The 13,821-nt window shown below is 44.3% G+C and overlaps 1 protein-coding gene across 2 annotated transcripts in view; it reads right to left on the bottom strand.

Moving 5' to 3' along the window:
* Positions 1-7,039: 7,039 nt before the first annotated feature.
* The window catches only part of LOC104340672 (gamma-aminobutyric acid receptor subunit beta-4), a 74,534-nt gene continuing 67,752 nt past the window's right edge, over positions 7,040-13,821 (bottom strand). Inside the window, exons 6-9 of one of the 2 annotated variants that reach the window (XM_086470707.1) lie at positions 12,675-12,812; positions 10,896-11,048; positions 7,906-8,162; positions 7,040-7,417 (exon numbers count right to left, since the gene is read on the bottom strand). In XM_086470707.1, coding sequence (XP_086326833.1) covers positions 7,040-7,417; positions 7,906-8,162; positions 10,896-11,048; positions 12,675-12,812 — 926 coding nt within the window. The remainder of the gene's footprint in view (positions 7,418-7,905; positions 8,163-10,895; positions 11,049-12,674; positions 12,813-13,821) is intronic. The other variant, XM_086470708.1, reaches the window with a different exon arrangement.

Raw genomic sequence — 13,821 nt, 5'->3', positions numbered from 1 at the left:
ACAAACAATACAACATTCATTGGCCCAGCTGTAGAAAGAAGCCCCAATTCTGCCCCATGGAGGAAAAACTATCCTCTGTTTTTCCAAAGCACTAAACTTAAGCAATAAGATAAGACAGACGGGCAATTTCTCATATTGCCTTTTACCCTTGATACTCCTCCCAGACCAGACAAAGATGGATTGTAACACAGAGGGTTACCCATATGTCTCACACCCACTACCATCACCATCCTTGACATCCCACATCACTCATTTCCGCTAACTGGAAGCTGCATTGAAACTGATGTCCCTCAGTCCAAATTCAGTAAGTGCCCTACACTTGAGCCCACTCATTTGTACTTCAGACCTTCTGTACTTCTGCTGAATGATATGTCTCTGCAAGGCCAATGGCCACTAAAACAGATAACTAAGCTTAACACAAGGTCCCTGCTTTGCACTCTCTTCCAAACCCATCCTTCACAAACAGCTACAGATCCACAGACTAGGTTCTATTGAACTGCAAAGGGTCTTAAATCTTTTCACATGGATGGCTTTCTTTGTACCTCTTCTGAGCAGCTGGGCATTTCCTAGCGCTTGTCACCCTAGGTTAAGTCACAGGGTGGGAAGCGGCAGCAGCAACAAAATCTTCTCAAAGTTCAGGCTTATACTGCCTTTACTCCATCTGCATTACTTAATTTATGCAAGTGATGCCTGATACCATCTTCACCCCCTTCACTACATCCCAAGATATAGTAAGGCATAGTTGCAGCTTGGCTTTCCAGAAGAGACCATGTGAGCAAGAGACTAATACAGAGCCTCCTCCCATTGGCCTCAGGGATGGTGGGATCAAACACTGATACTTACATACCATCACTTCCACCTCTACTGCCCACCTCTTCTTTACTGGGCTTGGAGGTGGATCAGGGAGCCAGCCCTAAGGTCACCATCCCAGCGGGCTGCACCTCCATGTAGGCACAGGCACAGGTCTGCCCTCCAACCCCTGTGGAAAAGTCTGGGGAAATGTGTTATGGTATCAGCCTGGAGGACAGTGTTTCTTTATTACACTTGTCACCTTTCAGCTGTTCTTTACTTCTGAATGTACAGAACCATTTTTATTTGGTTTACATCAAGACATTAGAAATCAAACATTTTTTTTTTCAAAAAAAGAACAAAACCAAACAAAACCCAAATGAAAAATAAAACCCAAACCCCAACACTATATACATCTTCTCCTCCCCAGTCTCCGCTCCCCTCCCTCCCTCCCACCCTTCCTCCCTCCCTCCCTCCCTCCCAGCATCTGTGTTAGGTCCTGCTTCCAACAAATAGGTTTCACATCTCTCACCCGACCCATGCCCCCAGCCCAATTTCCATGTCTACTGTAAAGACATCCCACCCTGATTTGTAAGCCCAGTCTCATCTCCAAGAAAGCATTTGTAACCTGCATGGTGTTTCTTGCCCAGATGGCCCTGATCTCTGACACCAGGGTAGAGCTCAGCCATTGCCCCAGCTTGGCACAGCAGTTGCTCCCCTGCGCATCCCAGCCCAGCTCCCGCAACATTGTCCAGATGCAAATGATTGTCCCTGCCTAAAGGGACTGAGCTCATACTGATGACAGTGCACCGTGAGTCTGCCCCTACTTCCACCTTTCCTGACTTCACCATCTCCCAGAGATCGCGGTCTCCACCCACGGGGGACTGCTGCCACAGCTGGGTTTCCTTGAGCGCTGCCTGCAGCTGTGCCCAGCCTGTCTGACTCAGTGGAGGTCCCCGGTTTTCAGTGCTCTGGTCCCTTCAAAACTATTGTATTGCACATATATTTTCACTAACTTTCCCCTATTTGCTCTGCTTCTGAATTTACAGCTCTCTCCCACGAACAACCTCTTCCTCATCCCATCGTCTCCATTAGGATTTCAGTAACCACCTTCCTTAAAGCCACTATCCTTTGGTCTGAGGCTCCAGAGGTTTCTCTTCTGCCTGATAACAGCTCAGAGATTTAAAACCCCTTCCTCCTCCCCACAAAAAAGAAAACAAAACTAACTCCCTCCCCCACCCCTTATCTCCTCCTGCCAGAGCCTCTGGAGCAGATCTGGTCAAACAGACTGGCCAGATCAGTTCCCCACATGGCTCTGTTTCTGGAAAGTGGATGTGCTGTCCATTGGACAGAGGAAGTGCCAAGCCTTGGCAGGTTCCCTACTTATTTGCAAGACATAAGCTGCTGGCGTGGTGTCAGATGTGCATGCAAGAAAGCTGGATGCCAGTTAAGACCTACAGTCCTGTTTGTTTCATGCACTGTGAACTTATTCTATATACACTATGGGCTGGTTTATGCTTGAAGACATGAATATAAAAGTATACATTTTGCTTTTACCTTAGTAACCAAAGATTTACTTTCAACCATGGAATAACAGGGGCTTGCTACCAGGGCTCTTATTTTCCTCTTTTGCTCTTTCTCTCATTCTCTTTTCAGTTCTTAATAGTCAAGGTGAAGTGGGGGATAGGAGGGGGACAGGTAAGGTTACAGTCCCAAGATCCTAGTTCCTAAAGGTCCCTGAGTGACAGCACTATACAGTATCAGAAAATGAAGCGATAGATTTGCGTTGGCCATGTATATCCTGAGAGAGATTTCATTTCTATTTCTCCTCTTCCTTCTCCTCCTCTACAGGCCTGCCTTAGGCTGTTATGCATGAGAAAGGTGCAAAACTTTCTTGCCCAGCCCAGAGCCCTCAGGCAATCTGGAATGCCCTTCATATTCGTGTTACAGTCTCTACTAAAAAACACAACCCAGCAAGCAGCAATCCTGCCCCAAGCTGCAAATATACCAAGCCCTGATCAGAATTGCCTCTTGCACCACTGCAGCAAAAGACAGAAGAAGCTCCACTTTGGAACAGTGCCTTGGTACAGCACTCTTTCCTCCCCCTTTCCCCACTGCTCTCCGTTTGCGAATAAAAGGTGGACAGCAGTGAGCATACAGCCGCAGCATGGAAATCCCCTTCACCTTTCCAATAACACAAGCTTTGTACCACTGCATGAGAGGTTCATGCCTTTCCTTTCCTTGTGCTTGTGATGGCTTGAAACCTCTGAGCCTTGGGTGTGATTAAAATGCCTTTTTCTCCACTATCTTCTTTCTGGATCACTGGACTTCAAAATGAGACATGGGTTTGTTGCCTTTCTTAGAGCTGGATGCAGACAGCTACAGAGGGGGGAAAAGGAGGTGCCACCTTGGTTCTGGAGGAGGACATTTCTAAAGGCCTTCAGCATTCTTCCCTTACCCCTGTATGGGAACACATTTTCTATTACTCATTGGACTCACAGGACGCTCAGCTGTTCTCCAGCATTTTGCCCCATCACCAGAAATTATAAGGCAGTTCCTGAACTGTGTAAAGTCCTGACCGCACACTCTTTGGCAAAGATTATTGTGTAGGACCAAATAGTCCAGATGTCTGGATATACTATGACTGACTCTATGAAGTAAAACTGACCTGGTAATACCAGGTCAGAAACATTCAAAGAGAGAAACTAGGATGACTCCTGATAAGAAAGAGAATTCAGCCAACAGAGAACCGAGTCAATAGCGAAGGAGTTTGTCTCCCAGTCCCAGCAGGTGAAGAAATCAGCTGAGCAGTGCTTTTTCCCTGGAAAGCTTTTGGATTGTTGCTATGAAATTCTGGGCTTAATCTCTGGTTGAAGCCTCAAATATTAAACACACCCTTCCTGTGCCTGATGTCCAGGTGCCGGAGGCCCTGGTCTGTACCTGCATGTACAGCACCACACACTCTGTGTGGGGCTCAGCAGCTGAGCAGCAAAGAGCATAGGTGGGTTTTGCATCATCTGTGTGCTGCTGCCCTTGCTAGTCTTTGGGACCATCTGAGAGAGCTCTCAGGTGCCTAACTCCTACCACACATTTGTCAGGCCTTTACTACAACTATCAAACTACTGGAGTTAGTGAGTCATCTCCCTCAGCTTCATAATTCCCACCCCATAGACATTTGTTCTCCCTCCAATCTTAATAGGTTTCTTATAACTGCCTCTTTTTTTCCCTTCTATCATTTTGACCACCCTTTACATTGCAATGACATATATAAAGGGTAAGCGCTTAGATATTTTATTAAATCATCAATCAGCTGGTTAGAATCCCCTTAAAAACTGAACTTGTTGATAAGCAGCCTCCATCTGAGAACTGCAGTCATCTGACATGCATATATCCACCTACATTATACTGCTGATGTCATAAACCACAACTTTATGACTTCCATTAAAACATTTAAAAGCCATTTCCAAATAGATTCCCACTAGAAAGTGTAACTTTCTCAATTGGCCAAGCTTTAACCTCCTGCATATCCAGTAGACAAAACTATTCAATCCAGCCATAGCTGTATCATCTAGCTTCATTCACTCTTCAGACTTTTATTCCTGTGCAGACCATCTAGACCACAAACTGCAATAATATTGGGAAAACCCATTTTCAACAGCATTACTCTGGAATATGGAATCCAGAAAGAGACTGTTCTGCAGGGCAGCTGGGAATCTAAGTCTGATTCAATTGTGCTAAAACCCTGGTGAGTCCAGGAAGGCCTGGACCAAATGTGTGCATGCACGAACATAAGAGAGGGAGACAGCGGTTCGCGGTGATTGAGAAGGATGGATGTTCTACTTTTATGCTTAGGATTCTGTTAGTAGAAAATGCGTAAGACATATTACTGATATAAAAATAACACTACTTATTACTCTGATGAGCCCTGATCCTGCTTCATCCAAGTCAAGGCAAAACTTTCCATGACTTCAATGTTACTAGGTCAGGCCTACAATGATTCACATAGCACTGTACAGACACAAATTAGTGAATGAAAAGATGTGCATTAGATGCATCTGTCATCTGAAAAACAGGAGTTTCCCTGGTTTCAGAGGATCACTCTGCTTTCCCAAGTAATGGGAATCAAGGAAAAGGGAAGAGAATGCTAGCAGAAAAATAAAGGGATGGTTGGATTCAAGGCAGTGTGTGTGTGTGTCTGTGTGTCTGGCATGTAAAAACTTCCATCAGGTAAGAACAAAGTTCTCATCATTACTCCAGGAATGGCAGAATGACCCTAGGGTTAAAGTTTTGCACTTGTGAATTTATTATTTTCATGGCTTTTACTAATATTTTAAGGGAGATTATCAATCATCAGTGATTGCCAAAGTGGCCAACAATTCAGGAATTTTCCTGAAAGTCACTGGCTCCTTTGGAAAAAGTCGACCTTGCTGTCCAAGGCCAAGTTATCCTTCTTGTACCTTTATAATGAGTGCCTGTGGATGGAAGCTGCTACAGACTTAGGGCCTTCCACAAGCACTGACAAGACCAGCATTTCATTACGACCTTCACCCTGCTCAGTCCTTCAAGACCATCAGCTTCCAGCAGGATGATGATCCATGGAACTCTACTGCAACCTTAGTTACACCATCTGCAAGAAGGGACACAGGGTATGCTCTTCTCTGCACTTTGCATGTATTAACAGACATAAAGCAAGGCCTGATAGAAGCAGTAGAGCTCAGAGGGTGCCAGCCCACCATTTGCTTCTGATCATCTTAAGGAAAGGGGATAGTTATAATTTCTGGATTTTTTCGCCCTAAAGCACAACAAAGTCAAATGATATCCACCTTTTCCTGCACCTTGCTGTAGGCTATGGTCCCTCAGCGGGCTGGAGTGTAAAGTCCCTTATCTGGCACAAGGAACAGGTAGAGGGGGGGAAGGGTTGAGTTTTCAGAGTCCTGCAACTGCTTTTCTCCCCAAACTTGGTAAGAAAGATGGAGGGTGGGAACTAGTAGAAACAACCCCTCCTGTCAGAACTGCATCAGCTTAGTCTATTGGAGATCAGACGTCAGTGGTGAACAGCACCACTGTCCCACTGCTGATGCCCAAAGCCCTCTCTTTCCTCAACAAGTATGTACTTGCACAACCTACCTTCCCACCTCTGTCTCTCTAATACAAGCTGGGACTCCAACCTCCAACCTCACAAAGTTGCAATGAGCAAACAAAACCCTGCTATTCCCCCCAAAACACTGCCAGTTATATGTCATCTGTGTTCTCTTTCTACAAAAGACATTACAAAACCCCCCTCCCCAGCTCCCCTCCCCAGAAAACAAGCTTGCATACACACATTCGTATCTACATACATGCGCATGTACACGCACACATACACACAGAGATGCGCCGCACACACACATTCATACAGGAAAAACAGCTTGCAAACTCCTGAAGGTGGAAAAAGGCAAACGTGCCTTTGTTTTTGATAAGCTCCCTCCTCCCCCCCTCCCATAACCCCACATTGCCCTCCCTCACAAATAATTGCCTTCTCCTCCCCCCATTCCCAGCTCTTCCAAAATAAATATTCTTTTTATTCGTTGGTTTAAAAGATACTTTTAGGCTTGGAAGCAAGAGAGAGGAAGAGAGAAAAAGAAAAGAGAAATCTCATAGCATGAGAATGAAAACCCATGAAAGAATAGACATGAAGGGGTTAAGAGCAGTGACAGAAGAAAGACTAAAAAAAAAAATAATACTGAGAAGAGAAAGATGAAATTCAGTAGTGAAATGGAAGTGAAGATAGCGCATTAGTAAGCACAGCCAAAGATAACCTATCGACCCCACCAGTTTTTGACTCAATTTCTTTAAATCTCCCTCCCTCCCTTCTTTAAAACTTTTCTTGGTTTTGGGGTTTTTTTGTGTTTTTTTTTTCTTTTTTCTGTAATTTTTTTCTCTTTTTTCCTTTTTTTTTTTTTGTTTTTGGTGTTTTTTGGTTTTTTTACAATGGTTGAAGTCCTTCAGCAGGAAACCAAAATCAAGACGAACACATCCCTCCCTGAAACCGAACCCCCTCCCATATACCCTCTTCTCCCTTACCCCACCCCCACACTCTGTGGTTCTACATGTGCTGAAAAGAGAAGAGTAAGCTTAGAATAAATCTAATGAATCAAAGGAATAAATGATAATGATATTAAAGAGTAAAACCCAAACCCAAAAGACCACAACACTCCTGTGTTGTCATTGTCTGAGTGTCTGTCCCTATCTCTCTTGGAGGCTGCAGGCATCAATTTACATAGTACAACCAGTAAACAAGGTTGAAGAATCCAAAGGTGATTGGAAAAATGATTCGTGACCACTTGTCAATGGTGCTGACGTCTGTCAGGTCTGGGATTTTGAGCTTCAGCTTAGATGACCGCCGGCGGAGGCGGCAGTTGGCACGGTTGCGGGCTGCGGCATGGTGGGTCAGCGGGACATGGCGGTCCAGGGTTGGGTGATGACCAAATCCGTCCCGAGAGGCCAGCTGCTTGCGGAACTGGATTCCTGAGCCTTCAAAGGACATGACAGAGTTTCGAGAGTCGCCCACACTGCTCATCATGTCCGTGGCCAGCAGCTCGTTGTTCATCTCCAGAGTGCTGAGGAGGATGTTACCATAAGGGTCAACCTAGAACAAGGAAGATAGAGAGAAAGGTAGCGGGGATGTCCTCTGCACAACACACACAGGGCCACACCATCAGGGATGATTTTGAACTGTTTACTGTGCAACAATACCACTGATAGGGTCATTTGTGAGCTCAGAACCTGGAAGTCTGCATTTGAAAATGTTGTCCACTGGTGCTGGAGTTGAAGGACTAGCCACACGTTCTTGCAGCAAACTTTTGATTGGGATAGTGTGATTCTGCCAACACAGTAGGACCAAAAGCCACAGGGGTACTTTTGGGTGCACCCACCCTGTGCAAGAGGATGGTCCTGATGAGACTGGCTTGAGGATGATGACAAAATGATCGAGAAAAAATTCCCAGTAATCACTAGACAGGGGAACTGGAGTTCATCTCTTATGATAAGGAGAAAGGCTGCTCCATAGCTCACCCAGGACTGAATGAACAGCAGAGAGTCTGAATTCTCCTGCCACAATGAAAGAAGGGGACAAACCTGCTCTCTCACCCTCTTTTCCTCATAACGGTGGCGCTCATTGTTGGCCTTGCTGATCCGCTCACTCTGTTTCTTTTGCTGCCGGGGGCCTCGCCCGAAGAATATGTAGTTGACAAAAGCATATTCCAGAAGAGCCAGGAACACGAAGACGAAGCAGCCCATGAGATAAACATCAATAGCCTTGACGTAAGGGATCTTGGGGAGTGTCTCCCGCAGATGGGTGTTGATGGTAGTCATTGTGAGTACCGTGGTGACACCTGTAAGGAGAAGGTAGGTGGTCTGTTACGAAGGTGGGAGCGTTTCCTGAAATGCCACTCTCAGCTTTCCCATCCCTCCTTCCAGCTGGACAACCTCAGGAGGGATGGGAGCAGTGCAAATAGGAAGAAAATTGTCATTATTCTAAGCCCAGCTGCCCAGTACAAATCACTGCAGAAAATAAACCAGCCACCAACAGTAGGAGGAAATGTCAAAGCTGAGTACCATTGGGACGATGGAGATCAACATCCTTCGGACCTTGGTTCTTTAAGTCCTCCCTGATCCTGCTTTCCCCCAGTGTGGTAGGAAACATTCAGTTTTGCTCTCCGTCTCTCAGCCTCTTCTCCTCCCTTTTCTCCACTTCATGAACTCATCAGGCTTCCCTGGACACTACTGAGTTCCTCAGTATCCTTGACATGAATTTATAATCTGTTGTGTCTTTCCAATGCCATGAATAGGAGAAAGAGTGAAGAGATTCTCCCTTCATGGTGCTCTCTTTTTTTTGCCTCTCATAGGCTTCTGTTTACATGCTCGACCCCATCAATTCCCACCTTCCTCTCACTTGCTTTACCACACACTACTTCAATTATCATCTGTACACACTCCTCCCATGGTTCTCACACTCCTTTTTAAGCCTCCTCACATTTTCTGCATCTTAAATAAACATTTCTTGGTCTCATTGAACACTTTTTTCCCCATCTACTTGGTCTCCAAGAGCCTGATGCACTATGATTACTCTCACAGTTTCAGTCCTTTTCTTGGGTCTCTTCTCAGCCTCTTCCCTTCTCTGGATTGTCAGAGTAGCCTCATATCTATCTCTTTGACAGTTTTCTGTCAGCTTCAGAAAGACAGCAATGAGCTTTCATGCTTCTTTTGGGGGCAGTAACATTTCCTTTTCAACTTAGTCTTCCGACTTCTCTAGCTCAGCTGTCCTGCTTCCCTTATTACCTTGCTGATCTCCTTTTCTTCTAATATCCCTCCTTCTCATCTCTCTGTTGGCAGCTCTCTTAGTCTCCATGACATTAATTTGCTCTTCTGCTTTGAGCCCTGCCTCTACAGTGATGGCTTTCAAACCTCTCTGTGCATCTTAGACCTCTGCTTGTCCTGTTTCCGCTTCACCCTCACCATGTCTTTAGTGTCATTTCTAATAAAAGATTTAAAGAACTAATAGTCTTCAGTTCACAGAAGAGTAAACAAAAGGGAGATGTATTTATATACATACAATATATTATATTGTCTATATTTAGACAGTAGTCTAAATATCCAGAAATCTGGGGCAAAGAAAGGGGGAATAGAATGTTCTCCACATCTCCATTAAGAACTGGACAAATTGCAATGGAGATTTAGGACAGAGGCAAAGAAGATCTTTTTGACTGTACAAGCAGGTAAATCTGGAGATAAAGTGCCCACAGGAAGCTGTGGAATCTCCTTCTTTGGAGCTTTTTAAGGACAAGTTAGATAGAGAGCTGTCAGGAATAGTTTAGGGAGAGCTGTTTCAGTTCTGATCTACAATGTTTTTCTTCTGTCTTCTTTGAATCCAGATGTCAGCAGAAATTCAACAGCTGTGCATCTCATGTCCACCCTTCTGCTTGTACTTTCACTGTGCCAGCAATGTCTACCATGGTCTCTTTTTCTTCTCTCACTGATTATACTCTTGTCAATGCAACTTACCTTTTTAATTTACCATATTCTTCTTGTTCCCTTCCTGTCTCCCTGTTCGAGCCTCTCCAAGCAATCACAGCCAAATCATCTATTTTATATCTTTGTACAAACTGTCCCTCTTCTGTGTCTTCTCAAACTCTGTCTTCTCCTAGAGCTAATTTAAGCCCCCAACCTTTTCTACAAGGCCCAGCCTCTACCTGTTCCTCTGTTGCCTCTCTGAACCTTTTCCCACTCACAGATGAAATCCTTCTCCCTCCCTGGCTCTCCTATTTCCTCTGAACTTTCCATCATGTTGCACCGCCCCATTCTCATATGCCAGCCATCCTCCCTTTCTCCTGTTCCTTCTTCAAAATACTCATCTGCAATCCACCCCCACTTCCCTTCTGTTGCTTCAAAGACCTCATTTTTTTCCTCTTACAGGAAAACATTCCTATTTAGGGGAGCATGTGCTTAAGAAGAACTTGAACTTTAACTACTGTCCCATATTTGCCTTGGTTAAGGTCTTCAGCTACAAAAAGTGTTGGGGCCTCATCATGAAACTGTGTAATGCCACTTCCTTTATTTTTTTCATCTTTTAGCCATTCACTCACCATTCTTACTACTCTTTGGCAACCCATCCTTAGCATTTATAAGCCAACTAACTGGTCCTGGCACACCTGTTGACCAGATTTCTCTTTTTAAGAAAATAAGTATAAACCAGAGTGAAGGAACTGGTGGGCTCATGGTGTATCAGAGTCTTACACATCTGAGAAGCTGTGAGTATTTATGCTTTTGTTATAGAGTTTAACCTTGCACCCACAGAAATTTGTGGTAGAACTTTTACTGATTCAAATAACACAGACTCAAGCTTGGGAAGTAGTGACACTTCTGAGCAAAAAAAGTAGCTCTTGTGGCTGAAAATTTTAAGTTTGTTCTCAGAAAACATGTCCTTCATTTGATGACAAGTTTGACAGACCTACATGGCTTGTTTAGCTGCTACCTCATAAAGAAAAAGATATTTTCTTTCTTAGAGCTGTCCTAGTTGAACTCCCTCAAAAAAACACTTCTTCAACATATAATGGAAAGGTACATACCCAGTGCCACTCGTGCAGCAGAAGCATCGTAATTGATCCAGAAGGAGACCCAGGACAGGATGGTGATGAGAATAGATGGCATGTAAGTCTGCAGGATGAAGTAACCAATGTTCCTCTTAATCCGGAAACTCAAGGATAAGCGCAGATATGAACCTGTCAATGATAATTAAAAGGAGATGTAGTTTGAGAGGAGGGTAAGGCTGTATTTACAGTAAGAGCTTAGGTTAGGAATTGAAATTTTGTTTGGAAAATGTTCTCAAGAGGCAGGGATAATGAGAAAGCTCTCTTTTTTTCTTCATTTAGTTTTGCAGACTCACCAATTTTTAGAAGAGGGTTGTTCAGAGTCTGCTCAGTTGGCTCAGAATATTAAGAAGAAAGGAACTCTACATAAGTTATGTTATTATATCAGACATCATGGGAGAACGTCTGTTCGGTGCTGAAATTGCTATTATGGTATGTGCCAATTTGATACAGGCTTACACAGGAGACTTTAACCCTATATATGGATGCAGCGAGATGGTTTTCCAATGTTTCGTGTGCTAGCTTTTCCTCCAAGCAGCAATGAAGATCTGAATTGTATTTTTCCTGTGCTGTTCTAAAAATGGGTTATGATCAGACTGGGCATTCGTATGCAAATAGAGCACTGTTAGTTAATCTCTAGGTCTTCTTTTTTCCCAAGTTGTGGCAACTTCCTCCTAATCTTTTAGCAAAGCTAATGGGGATAGTGACCACAATAAGTACTTTTACAGTCCTTCCACTGGAGCAGGGTCATTTTGACAGGGACAAAGCAGGGCTTCTGTCACTGCAGTGAAACAAAGTCCAAGTCATTCCTTCTTCCCACCTCTGTCCCTTAGGCAACAAAGCAGCCTGAAACATGGGTGTAATCGTGGGTTGGCAGCTAAAGTAACAAGAGAACAACAGTCTTTAATGATCAAGAAGGTAGACTGGGAAAAAGGAGGTTATGTTCTCTCACAGTTATGTGCCATTTGTATAGCTTGAACACAGCATTTCACATCGTTTTTTTAAAGTCTTACCTATTTAGACTGCAAACTTCTTTCAGAGGAATACTGCCTCTTGTTGTGGGTCTCTAGATTACCATTGCAATGGGACTCTGCTCCCAGCATGCCCCCAAGGCACTACTGTAACAACATCACCATCTGCCACCACCACTGATAGACTCAGGCTGTGATTTCATGGCATTTCAAAAATTTTCCTATTTAACAGGTGTATGGCACGCTGTTTTGGCAGTAAACTCCATGCCATATCAAAGTGAAGACAGCAACCAAAATCCAAACCCCTCCAACTTTCCAACTGGCAGTATCTGAATCGTCCAAGGTATTCTCTCCAGATCTTTTTATTGCTGTGTGCAGGTGGGTTTACATCATTTCAGAGACCACTTGCTTTTCAACTGATATATTATTCTGCTTACTATTGCATTGACATTAGCTTCAAGAGCCAGTTGCAAACCACATAAAAATAAAGTAAAGGCTGAGAACCTTCTGAAGAAGTTCTGTTTTGATCTCAGTTGGTGTTTTGACTTAGAAATGAAAATAATTGCAGCAAAAAAATGATCTCATAAGTCTCTGAAGAGAAGCAGACAAAAAAATTAAACAAACTCGGCGGGTACAGAAGACATCTCTTTTCCAAAGGAACAGGACCCTAAGCTGAAGCCTAGGTCCTAAACCAGTACCTCAGCATCTGAATCAGAGGAACAACCACATTGATGTTGATCAGCAGAAGGTTTGCACATTCCATCACATCCCTTCAGCAGAGACTCACCAGTGGTGAAGACCACCTCCCTGCTGACCAGCCTCTGCTCGATAATGGTGAACTGGGGCAGTTCTAGCACCTCCATCCCTGTGACAGCAGAATCATTTCCTTGCCAGAAGAACACAATGTCATCAACTGTGTAACCATCTGCAGAGATGAAGAAGCACAGAGAAAGAACTAAGCTGACAAGCTGGAGTAGATGACACCCCCATTTTAACTAAGGTGATCTGCAAGAGGATCCAAAGGAAAGCCTACACCATCACATAGCAAGCATAGCCCCTCCCTGCTGAGGTACTTTCTTCTTCAGCTGAGTATGGCAGTACAGTCCCCAGGAGAAGAGGAAAAAATTGGTCAGAATTCCCACTTCTGGCTAGAATTCAGGAGAAAAAGGTGAGAAGTGGCCCACCAAGCCTTGCCTTGTGCTACAGAATCTCCATGGCTGACACGACAGGGACTTGTGCATCAGAAGCCTCTGTCAAATGCACCAAATACGGAATTTTGCTTATTAAAAACTGCCTCCTTTTACCAGAAGGGGGAGACCACACAATACATTCTAGTGGGAACTTGGTAAACAGAGCATCTAAGCATTAAAATTCCCAGAGAGAAAAAAATTTACAACAGCAGTTGAAAAGAAATTTGAACATCAGAGCATCCCCCTTGTCTAAGTACTCTCAGTCAAAATTTGAAGCTGGGAAATGGTCAGAGTCTCTGAGATCAGGGGCTGTTTTTACCAAGTGCTGGCTGAAAAGAGCAGTAATGGGAGAAAAGAGGAAGAGAAGTCAGGCTGGTAACAAATACCCATCCCTTATGTTTCAGCATAATGGATTTATTAACTCAGCCAAGGGTACAGACTCTTACTTTAACCCCAAGCTATACATGCCAGACAGGACTGCATGGGCTGGAAGTGCTGAGCAGCCCAAAGCCACAGTTCCAGGAGAAAGACTCCCCAGATACTCTGGACTCATGGGGAATGAGGCCCAGGGGACAAAATCATGCACCTCCCTCCCATCAGAGTGATGTTCACAGCCCTGCCCTTTGCCCTTGTGGGCAAGGATTCGTCTCCACTCGAAAAGTAATGCTGCTTGTGGCAGGCTGGGTTTTGAAGCACTGTGGCTGTTGCTGCAAAAGGGGTAGCCTGTTATTCTAAGCAAAGTGC

Source organism: Leptosomus discolor, chromosome 9 (assembly GCF_034619465.1).
Source record: "Leptosomus discolor isolate bLepDis1 chromosome 9, bLepDis1.hap2, whole genome shotgun sequence".
In the NCBI taxonomy this organism is placed as follows: domain Eukaryota; kingdom Metazoa; phylum Chordata; class Aves; order Leptosomiformes; family Leptosomidae; genus Leptosomus; species Leptosomus discolor.
This window is presented reverse-complemented; position numbering and strand designations above follow the sequence as displayed.